The sequence below is a fragment of the Phyllopteryx taeniolatus genome, chromosome 6, assembly GCF_024500385.1.
Source record: "Phyllopteryx taeniolatus isolate TA_2022b chromosome 6, UOR_Ptae_1.2, whole genome shotgun sequence".
NCBI lineage: Eukaryota > Metazoa > Chordata > Actinopteri > Syngnathiformes > Syngnathidae > Phyllopteryx > Phyllopteryx taeniolatus.
Genome location: NC_084507.1, coordinates 3232893 through 3245322, shown reverse-complemented (window position 1 = coordinate 3245322; position 12430 = coordinate 3232893). Strand labels below are relative to the sequence as shown.

Genomic DNA, 12430 nt, shown 5'->3' with positions numbered 1-12430 from the left:
GGCCTGCATTTTAAATGATGGCCTGTACAGCGGAGCGATTGTTTTCAAATAGTCAATCAAAGCAAGCCATCAGCTATATTTAATTCACTCATCATACCTTTCTTGACTTTTGTTTGGCATCACAATAATGAGAGAACCTTCATAGTTGACACAATCAAAAGCATTTGGTGATTGTGTTTTGATTTGATTAAAAAAAAAAAAAAAAAAAAGTCTCCTCTGTTTTTGAGTGCCAACATAACCATAAGAGTCATGACAGAGCTCTTGCAAAAATTAAAACAGCAGTATGGCACTCGGCTTGTGCCAGTTAGTAAGTAGCAACAAGCTGCTCTTCCTTGTTGAACCCTAACCATTAAACAAGCCAAAAACTCGCCGCGTAGCATTGTGGACTTAGACATAGTTTGGCTAAACATCAGATTTTACTCGACTCATATAAACTGTGACTCCACAGTGAGAGGGATGTTTGGAAAAACTGGACAGTACTATGTCACTAACCTGATTAATCTGTGAATGTGAACTTAGTCAATGACGTCGTGTAGTTATACAGTATACAGATTTTTTCCCACTGTGGTTGGTTGGTCTCAACAGCATAATGTGTTTGGCAGTGTGACCTATTGTGACATAGGTTATAAGACCTGTCAGAGAAACTGTGGAGGATGTTGGAATTTTGGATTGATATTGTTGTAGTATTGACATGATCACTCTACCTCATAAGGTGTTGATTGCGCGCTTTATTGTCAAGACATTGGAATCAGTAATGTTTACATGTTACATGTGCATGTTAATATACAGTATACTGTAGCGCCTTGTCTTCAGGATGAGTTCCTTCTGTCAAAGCAGTTATACTATTGACTTAGGAGGATATCTGACACAATATGACTAAAATTGAAAACACCACGTTCCTTGAGCAGTGTGCCAATTTCAACTTGCATCTCAAAGTCGGGAATGAGTTTGAAATCTGTTTTAAAGGATATCCATCCCAGGATGTTCAAAGTAGCTAAATGTTCGTTGCGTTCTGCTAGAACCAGGCGGCACAGTGGACCGACCAGTGGTTAGCACATCCTCTTGACAGTTCAGAGGTTGTGGGTTCAAAACCGGGCTACGGCCTTGTGTGTGGAGTTTGCATGTTCTTTTCATACCTGCGTGGGTTTTCTTTAGGTACTCTGGTTCCCTCTCACATTCCAAAAATATGCATGGTAGGTTATGTACATACATGTGTGAATGTAAGTGTGAATTGTTTTTTGTCTATACGTGCCCTGCGACTGGCTGGCGACCAGTTCAGAGTGTACCCCGCTTTTCGCCCAAAGTCAGCTGAGGTATGCTCTCAGCACACCCACGACCGTAGTGAGGATAAGCGGTACAGAGATTGGATGCATAGATAATGGCCACTGTTTTACTGTAAGGCAGAAAAAATATTTTTAAGTAATACTGCTTTTTTTTTAAGATTTCGCAGGCCACATAAAATGGTATGACCGGCCAGAGTTGATTTTGAATTTGGAAAAAAACGTATGTGCTGTATAATGTTTGTCTGAAAAGTTGGGACTCATAATCAACACAAAAATATAATAACTTTTAATTTGTGTGTAAAACTGTTATCATTGTATGAGTAAAAGTACAATGCAATGGCCAAAGCCTTTCTGCCATATAAACATCCATCCCATCCATCCATTTTCCGTACCGCTTCTCCTCACTAGGCTCGTGGGCGTGCTGGAGCCTACCCAGCTATCTTCAGGCGAGAAGCGGGGTACACCCTGAACTGGTCGCCAGCCAATCGCAGGGCACATATAAACAAACAACCATTCGCACTAACATCCACATCTACGGGTAATTTAGAGTCTTCAATCAACCTACCACACATGTTTTTGGGATGTGGGAGGAAACTGGAGTGCCCGGAGAAAACCCACACAGGCACGGGGAGAACATGCAAACTCCACACAGGCGGGGCCGGGATTTGAACCCCGGTCCTCAGCGCTATGAGGCAGTCAACCATGGTTCCACATAATTATTGTTTTAAAAAACCTTATGGAGAGAAAAATGGTGGCACCAGTGTAGATGTGCTGTCCAAACAAGCTAAAGCAAATCTGCTAATATGTTTGTCCGTTTCTCTAGGTGTTTGGGTTCCAGGCAGGCCTGACATGCCAAGACAATACAAGCGGGTTCCTTCCTCTCATCCCTGTTATTCCCTCCTTTAGTACGGCAATTTATGGGAAGACGATCCAGATGCCTGCATACTGGTGAGTACTTATTGTTACAGATTAAGGACTTTTATTCATTTTTAGATGTTCTACCAAAGTGTAGTTCTTTCACGTACACTATATGGCCAAAAGTATTTGCTCACCGGCCTTGACTCACATATGAGTTTACGTAACATCCCATTCCTAATCCATTGGGTTCAATTTGACCTTGGTCCACCCTTTGCAGCTATAACAGATTCAGCTCTTCTGGAAAGGCTGTCCACAAGGTTTAGGAGTCTGTTTAAGTGATTTTTCACATTTATTTATTTATTTTTGACCATTCTTCCAGAAGCGCATTTGTGAGGTCATGCACTGATGCTGGAGGAGAAGACCTGACTGTCTCCACTCAAATTCATCCCAAAGGTGTTCTATCGGGTTGAGGTCAGGACTCTGTGCAGGCCAGTCAAGTTCATCCACACCAAACTCTCTCATCCATGTCTTCATGGACTTTGCTTTGTGCACTCGTGCACAGCCACGTTAGAAATGGAAGAACTGTTCTCACAAAGTTGGGAGTATGGAATTTTCCAAAGTGTTGACTCATTAGTTCCAATGAAAGGAACTGTGAAGGATTCAGCATACCAAGACCTTTTGGACAATTCATTGCTCCTAACTTTCCAGGAACAGTTTTGGGATGGCCCCTTCCTCTTCCAACATGACTGTGCACCAATGCAGAAAGCAAGGTCCACAAAGACATGGATGAAAGAATTTGGTGTGGTTGAACTTGACTGGCCTGCACTGAGTCCTGACACCAACTTAATAGAAAACCTTTAGGATGAATTAGAGTGCAGACTGGGAGCCGGGCCTTCTCGTCTAACATCACTGTGTGACCTCACAAATGCGCCTCTGGAAGAATGGTAAAAAATTCCCGACACACACTCCTGAACCTTGTGGAAAGCCTTTTCAGAAGAGTTAAAGCTGTTATAGCTGTAAAAAGGTGGACCGATGTCATATTAAACCCTATTGATTAAGAAGGGGATGTCACTTCAGATCACATGTGAGTCAAAGGCAAGTGAGCGAATACTTTTGGCAATATAGTGTCACTCAATAGATTGCAAAAATTGGGAGGGAGGGAGAGGGAGAGATTAACTAATTAAGTCTTAATTACAGTAAATATTTGTATGAAAAACACTTCCAGGTCATAAATATGAGGGCCAAAAAACATCTTGTAAATTTGACACATCACAGAAGAGAGTAGTGTTTACAATGAATGAATGGGGGGGAAAAAATTGCAAAGTCTGTGAAATCAGGCTTCAAAATGGTCAAGAATTGAGACATTCTTTGATTTTCCAGACGCTGTAGGCTTGTCGCTGGGTGCTCTGAAAATGCCGCCTCCAGCTCTGAATCAAATACTTCTTCTGTCGCAGCTTTTATCTATCTGCGGGTAGAGGAGCGATGCACGTAGCGCACGCTTGCACGGGCTGCAGAGTCATTTTGCCCCTTTGTTTCCATTGAAATTCAGCGGGCTGTTAATCGATAGAGGTACTTGTCAGATGCGCCGTGTCGTGAGGAGAATGGGGTGGATTCCGTGGTGCACGTATTGCGAGTTGGAGCCTTCAGCGGCGACAGCCGGATGACCCCCCCCCCACTTCCTTGCCTGCAACGCGAGTGGCTAAGAGCCCTTCGCTGTTGCGCGGCACCTTCGTTGTGTATTCAAACCGCTGTCGGGCTGGCGTTGGGCCGCGGGGTGTGGGATACTATACGGTTCGCTGCTGCCTCATAACACAAAGTGCATGGGACCAGATGGCAGAGACATGTTAGCCCAAATAACACCAAACACATTGCACTTCAGGCAAGATTTTTCAAGTTGTGGGCATACTTTGATGGCTAACTGCACACTATACTGGTTCCATTATGAATGAGGAAGGGCCAATTACATCGGCTTGCCACTGCATGGAATAAGGGCACTTGGTGTTTATATAGTGGGAGACTAAACGTATACGCCAAACCTCCTGACATCACGAGGATAAAGCCCTGACCACAAATCTCAGGAACATTTAGAAGGTGAAAAAGAGTTTTAAGCCATATCTCAACAATTCAGTACTATAATGTTCTCAGTCTTTGCACATGTTTTCAGTACTTCAAACATATTTAATGTATTTAGAAACAAAACAAGTATTTACGCTTTGGGGCACTTTAAGAACCTCACCAATTATTTGATTTCAATTCTTATGGTTGCAATTCGATTTGATATTGATTTAAATGCTTGAATATCGATTCAGTAAGAAGTAGAAATAAATAAGAGTAAATTCTGACACATTTTAAGTATTTTTGATGCCATGTAAACTAACATGTCGTATGTCATGTCAATTTTGAAACATTTATTTTTGATGCCATGTAAACATGTCGTACGTCACATTACAATTTTTAAGAAATAAAACATCAGAAAATACAAATTTTCACATTTATTTGTGCACATGGAGTAGAAAAAAAAATGCATTAACTTAATGTTCATATCCTCTTGGTAATTGTAATAAAACAATGTCCACAAAACCAAACACATGATGACAGTTCTGTATGTATAGTGCTTTGAGAAAGTATTAGCCCGCTTCTCAAATTCTTATTTTTGCATAGTTTCCCCACTTTAACGTTTAAGATGATCAAACAAATGTGAATATCAGACATATATAACCCAAGTGAACTAAAAATGCTGTTTTTAAATGGTGATTTTATTTATTAAGGAAAATAAAAATATTCAAAGTTACCTGGCCTTGTGTGAAAAGTAATTATCCCCCTTGTTAAATCATGAATTAATTGTGGCTAATCACAATTCTTGGTTAATAATTTACATAGCCACTCCTACCACACTTCAGTTGTGCAGCCGGGCCTACGACCTCAGTCCTGCATGCTTCCCCCTCTGTCCCTGTCCTGTCCAGTCCCCCATACAACACTCGTTTATAATGTGTCATTGTACTAGGTACGTAATGATTTACTTTCTTGATCTTGTTTACAGCTTGTGTCTTGTTCTTTGTTGTCTTCTTTTCCTGTATTATTTTGTTACCTTTTCACTGTCTCTCCTTTTTGTTTCCGTCACTCCCCTTCCAAAACTTTGGTCTGTTTGACTGAATGACTGTAATACTCAATAAATATCCGTCCGAATACAAAGGAACCACAGTAGCAGCTTAAAAAGTCCACTGTGACACATTAAAACTGTTCCGTCATAAAAGGGATACAGATTCTCCTTTCTGCTTGACCTAGCAGCTGAGCAGGAAAAAAAAATAATAATAATAATTTTCACTGATCACACACAAGCCTGATTACCTCCAGACCTGTTCAATCATGAAATCAACAGAATCTGTCCAGACAAAAGATCTAAAAAAGCTGCAACAAAATGACATGATCCAAAGAAATTCCAGAACAATCGAGAAATAAAGTAATTTACATCTATCTGCCTGGAAAGGGTTACAAAAGCCATTTTTAAAGCTTTAGGATTCCAGCGAACCATAGGGAGAGCCATTATCCTCACGTGGAGAAAACATGGAATAATGGTGAATCTTCCCAGGAGTGGCCGGCCTACAAAGATTACCCCAAGAGAACAGCAATGATTCCATCGGACTACATCCGGTGTAAATGTAGCACAGCATTTCAAAAAAAGAACATCATACCAACAGTCAAACATGGTGGTGGTAGTATTGATCTTGGGGTGCTTAGCTCCTTCAGGACCTGGAAAACGTGCTGTGATTGATTGAACCATGAATTCTGCTCTTTAATAGAAACTCCTGAAGGAGAATGTTCAGCCATCAGTTTGTGACCTCAAGCTGAAGCGCACTTGGGTTCTGCAGCAGGATAATGATCCAAAACACACCAGCAACCCAACTTCTGAATGGCTTAAAAAACAAAATGAAGATTTTGGAGTGGCCTAGTTAAAGTCTAGACCTGAGTCTGTCTGAAATGCAGTCGCATGACCTTAAAAAGGCCGTTCATTCTCTTTTTGCTGAATTCAAACAATACTGCAAGGAAGAGTGGGGCAAAATATCTCCACAGAGATGTAAAAGACTCATTGCCAGTTATAGAAAAAGCTTAATTTCAATTGTTGCTGCTGAGGGTGGCGCAACCAATTAGGTTTAGGGGGCCATTACTTTTTCACACAGGGCCAGGTAACTTTGAATAGTTTTTTTTCCTTAATAAATGAAATCACCATTTAAAAACATAATTTTAAGTTAACTTGGGTTATATTTGTCTATTTATTAAATTTGTTTAATGATCTTAAACAAAGTGGGGAAACTATGGAAAAATATAATTACTCACACCTTGCAGTCAAGTGCCTGACTTATGAATTGGTTTTTCCACATTACTTTCAATTTAAAACTGTCAAAGGGCTGTAGATGGTGTCAACTTTTTTTTTTTTAACTTCTTTTCCAGACAATTGTCGTATGTGCAAGTTTGAGAGCAGGTCACACAGAAATCTTCCATTTAGTCTTCTGTAGAAGCAGGTCTATGTCAAGACTCTGTTTTACATCTCTGTTCTCAATATGAAACTTGTAGTTGCTTGTTTGATCTCCAAGTGTGCCTTTTCTACCCTGCCTACATCAAATAGTGGATTCAGATCTGAAACGGATGTTATTTTTCACTCTATGTTTCTCCTTTAAGAAAACCTCACAGATCATACCGTGCTGTATTTCTTTTTTGGATCTGGGACAAGCCCTTAAAAATAACACAGACAATTTCCCCCTCCATGTCTACTTCCCTCAACTGATTAATAGACAGGGCGCTCTTGGGCAAGCCTTTTAGATCTTTCAAGTATACTGTAACTTGACTTAGGTTTGACCTTTTCTTTCTTAGGAGGTATTGCTTACTTCCAATCTCTGTCCGTCTATTGTCAAAATGTAATTAACATAAAACGACAGTGTTTGCCTGTAAGAATGATTGTGAGGTTTGACAGGAACCTAGTTTTGAAAAATCAGCAACTTTGTGACGTTTAGTTGTATGTTTTTATTTCTCGTTTTTCTAATGCCTTACGTTCTTTGAGCAGAGGAGCTGCCCCTCTAGTAGGATTCTTTGGTTTAACAATGTGTAGTGTATATTGGCGGTTGTATAAAATGTAATGTAGTTAAGAAATACATTCATCGAAGCAGCGACGCCTCCGTTGCTTCCGGTTTAGCGTGATTTGACGACTAACGTTACAAATCAAGCTATTTTGTCTCGTAAAGGGCACCACGTCTCTTTTTTATATTTATAAAATTTAGGAAAAGCGAGGAGAAACCTTTTATCAGTCTCGTAATCTAAAGGTTGCTACATTTTATGAAATACGAATCCTAGATTACAGAGGCCTGATTATTAAACACAAAACACATCAAAGAGTAGAATTTTATAGAATTTTTAATTAAATCTACAAGGGATCTATAGGGAAACAAACAGAGGGGTCTAACTACAAAAAGGAAACACGAATAATGGTGAAAGAAAGGGAAATAGGACATTGTGTGTTGCGGGGCTAAAGTTGAAAATGTGAGCGTTTATCGATTGCACCGTGTTGAGCGAGTACAAGGTTGGAGCTTGTGTGAAGCTAACAATTTCCCCAAAATTATTAGGCACTAATATTGTACATCCTAGCAACGCTTGTTGTGGTACTCACGACCGTAGCAGGTTTGGTTGAAGAAGAAGAAAAAGGATGCAGAAAAATAAAAATAAAAAACAGGCAGGAGAAGAAAAAGGGAAGTTATCTGTCAGGCTTCGTTGGGAGAATATGACCGTCTCTCTACCTGCCTGTTTTCGGGATCTGCTAGCACGGCCAAGCCGTGCCGGGGTCACCCAGCGCAAGACAGAGGGAGTCAGGCACAAGAGATGAAAAAAACCCGAGACACCCAGAAGAGGCGGGAGCCAAAGGTTAAATACCCAGGGGGTGTGTCTAAGGGATGAAGAAGACTGGAGGAAGACCACACCCATCAGTTTGACGCTAGTCTACAGTTTTGACCCATAAAATTTGCACCTGTAAAGTTGACACACTGACACAGATATCAAGGAATACATTTGGAATATTTCTGCAGAGTTTGTGAAATATCAAAACAGACATTTTATCTTCAGTTAAAGAAAACCCTGAATGGAAGTCCACATTGCAGTAACTCTCAAACACAAGTGGGTGGCGCCCCTGTACCAGCAATTGTTCCCAGTGGGCGTTCGGCGCCGCCTTGTATGCATGTTTCAATATTAAGCAAATAGTTCATTGCTGTATTTGCATTCCGTTGTCGATCTGTCCCAGCTTGGTCTTCTTGGAGAGAGGATCCCCCAACCTTTTGGTTGCTATCCTCAAAAGAAGGAAAGGAGTCTTTTGAAGATGGGAATCCAGATTTTACAGGAAGCTGCTAATTAGGTTAAGGTCCAGCAGGCGTCTTTAGTGGCTTTCTTGCACAGCAGGGCCGCAGGGGGGAATGCAGTTTATCAAGTTGTTGGTGGGGGGCGTGAGGTTTTTGCAACTGGGTCAGAGTCACTACAAATATAATATTTGTACAAACTCCAGTTCCAATGAATTGGGATGTTTTATAAAACGTGAATAAGTATGTTATGTTGTTTTTTTGTTATGATCAAAAAAATTGTGGTTTTATTCTCTCTTAATAGTATAGTTTGATTATGTATCCTGTATTATATTGTCTTGTAGATGTATTTTACTGCTTTTTTACATCATGGCCAGGGGACTACAGATGAAAACTAGCCTTCTGGCTAATTCTGGCTTTTTTAACCATGTGTACTTCATTTGTTTTATGAAATTGCATTGTCCCCTTTCAAATAAACTGATTAAAAAAATAATAATAATAAATTAAAAACACAATACAATGATGTGCAAATCCTTTTCAACCTATATTCAGTTGAATACACGACAAAGAAAAGATTTTGAACTAATAAATTGTTGTTTTTTTTTTGCAAATATTCACTCATTTTGAATTTGATACCTGAAACATGTTCCAAAAAAACTGTGACAAAGGCATTTTTACTGCTGCGTTACATCACCTTTACTTTTAACAACACTCAATAAGCATTTGAGAACTGAGCAGTTTTATTTTATGTACATCTTCAATTGTTCAACAGTCTGGGGTCTTCGTTGTCGTAATTTGCGCGTAATAATGCACCACACATTTTCGAGGTGAGACAGGTCTGGATTGCCGGTGGACCAGTCTAGTACTCACACTCTTTTACTACAAAGCCACGCTGTTGTAACACGTGCAGAATGTCGCTCGGCACAGTATTGCTTAAACAAACAGGGACGGGCCTGAAAAAGACGTTGCTTGAATGGCAGCATATGTTGCTCCAAAAGATGTACCTTTCAGCTTTAATGGTGCCTTGTTGTTGAATTTGAAAATGAATGTTGAAATTCCAAATGAGAGAATATTTTTTTAGGGAACAAATTTATTGAATCAATGTTAATTTCAGTTTAAATTTTACAAAACATGTAAGAGAATTTAAAAAAAAAAACAAAAAAACGTGGCAACTCGTCAGTAGTCACAAATACTGTATAAATTATACATACCGTATTTTCACGACCATAAGGCGCACTTAAAAGTCTTAAATTCTTCCCAAAATGGACGGCACGCCTTATGTGTGCACCGAGTTCCTAAAATCCGTAAATGTTGTTGTGTGACTTTGATGAGCGCTCCGCTTGATTGACTGGTAGCATTTCCTGCCGACACGCTGCTTATATAGAGGAAAGGCGGACGTGACTGAGGACAGCATGCGGACGTTAAAGGGGGAAGGGTGCGTGTGAAAGAGGACGCTAAAGGCACGCCCCCAGTAGGTATAAAGTGCCGGTATGTGAATTGTGGGAAAACAACATCGGTTTGGTTAAGGACCCCCGAAAATGGCACCTACGAAGAGAGACACTTACGAAGCACGGTTTAAACTGCAAGCTATCAGTTACGCGGAGGAACATGGGAATAGAGCAGCCACAAGAGAATTCGAGATCAACGAATCCATGGTTCGCAAGTGGAGGAAGTAGGAAAACGCCGGCATCATTGCTGAACAGCCCCCTGGCAACGAGACTGACTCCGACACTGACGAGAGGGCATGTTTGATGGAGAACTTGCCCAGCTGTTAATTTCGGATACAGAAGATGATGGATTTATGGATGAGGATTGATAAAAAAAAATCACGTGAGTACATTGTTAAATACTTCATTAAAGTACAACCAAACTCACTGTTTACATTGTTAAATACTTCAATAAAGTACAACCGAACTCAGTTTTGCTCCCGCTGCCTTTTAAAAACATACGCTAGCATGCATGCTAGCGTATGTTTTAAGCTAGTGTATGTTTTACCATGCCTGCGCCCAATAATATGGTGCGCCTTATGTATGTGTTAGATACAGAAATTGACCCAGTGACTGAGACTGCGCCTTTTAATACGGTGCACGCTATGGTCGCGAAAATACAGGACTTTAAAAAAACTTTTTTTTCCCCCTTTCTTTTTCCCCTTTTCGCCTTTATCTCCCTTTTCCTTTTTTCCCCTTCTCGTTTCTTCCTTTTCCTTTTTTCCTTATTTTCTCTTTCCCTTATTTTTTCTATTTTTTTCCCTTTTTCTTCTTTTCTCCTTTTCCAAAATGAGATAAAATAATAAAAAAAAGAAATAAAAAAAAAACGAATTGTCAGTTTGCACGTTAAATGTCTTTGTCGTGTATTCAATTGAATATAGGTTGAAAAGGATTTGCAAATCATTGTATTCTCTTTTTATGTACGTTTTACACAAAGTCCCAATTTAATTAGAATTGGGGTCTGTATAAGAGTATAGAGATAAATTTTAAAGGTTAATAATAAACTGGCCTTGGGGCAAGGATCATTCTGACAAACCAGCCAATGAACTTGGGGTGGTTAAAAATATTGATTCATCAGTGCATTGCAATACTGTCCCCCGCAATTCACTATCAAATTTAAATTCACTATCTCCCCCCCCCGGGGACCAAAAGGGTGATAGAACGCACCACTTACAACTACTTCTCATCCTAGGATTATTTGTGGTTTTAAACCATTGGGAATAAAAGATGAATTATTGGATCTAAGATAAGGTAACCGGTTCCCAGCTTTTCATTGTCACGCACACCCTATTTAATTCATGTAATGAGTGTTTAAATTTTATGTGGGTGCTGAGAGCATTTAGTATTTGCAATGTGGCATTTATGTTGTGTGGGGTGAAATATCTCATCTGGTTCAGTTGACAAAGAGATTTGACATCAGACATTCAAATTCGAAGAAATACAATCACGAGTGACACTGGGAGCATTCATGCAAAGTTCTTAAAATGTCACACAACATTCACATTCGGTGAAGCTATGTTTGCAGTAACTCTCCACCGCCTGCGGGTGTCGTTTGTGATCGACCAATTGTCCCAGACCCGAAGGGCCAAATGGTCTTCTGTTGGTGAGTAGAGACAAGTCTTTGTCAGTGAGAGTCTTCAGACCGGCTGGGGGTGAAAGTTAAATAACTTGGCATCCGAGTGAGAAACCAATGTCCTGTGCCTCAGCTTTGATAATGAGATTATCATTATCATTACCAGGCTGGCTGGTAATTAATTTAGCGTCCATGCGAGAAGCCAGGTTTCCTGTGCATATAGGCCGTGGCGGCGGAGTACATTTTCCTTGTGACAACAGTACCTGCTAATTCCAGGTCTTTTTGAAGCTATGCACAGGTGGTCCTTGGCTCTTTTACAACTCTTCTGATTATTCTTTGCACTCATCTCTCAGAAATATTGTGAGGAGCACCTGATTGAGGCAAATTTATGGTGGTATGATAGGCTTTCCACTTAAGTATTATGGCCTCAACCGTGCTCACTGGAACATTCAGAAGCTTAGATATGCACCTGTAACCAATGCCATCGTTATGTTTTGCAGCAATTAGTTTGCACTGGTCTTGGGGACAGCTCTCTGCTCTTACCCATTATGAGATTTGTCTTGACTCACACCTTGGCAATGAGACCTTTTTGTAGGCCATCAATTAGGACTGAAGCAGTTTATATTCATTTGTACTGACAAGGGCTGGATTCCTGTTTGATTATTGATAGATTTTAGGTATTGTCTTGGCTTTCCATGCCTTTTTGCACCTCCCTTCATGTGTTCAATACTTTTTCCCTCTGTCATTTCACATTTTTACACACAACTTAATTTCTGATCTTATTTGTTCTACTTTCTTTGTATGTATGGATTACTTGGTTTGTTCCCAACATCTGGTGAAATTTATAGCTCAATAGTACCTTTGGAAGTATACTTAGTGAGAAAATGGCGACGT

At 40.1% G+C, this 12430-nt stretch overlaps 1 protein-coding gene across 8 annotated transcripts in view; it reads left to right on the top strand.

Moving 5' to 3' along the window:
* LOC133479384 (intermembrane lipid transfer protein VPS13B-like) overlaps positions 1-12430 on the top strand; it is a 489205-nt gene that overhangs the window by 86789 nt on the left and 389986 nt on the right. For all 8 annotated transcript variants that reach the window (XR_009788936.1, XM_061776308.1, XM_061776310.1 and 5 more), the window contains one exon: positions 2107-2231. Coding sequence is in view for 7 of the 8 variants with exons in the window: in XM_061776308.1 (XP_061632292.1) it covers positions 2107-2231 (125 nt within the window). In the remaining variant the exon portion in view is untranslated. The remainder of the gene's footprint in view (positions 1-2106; positions 2232-12430) is intronic.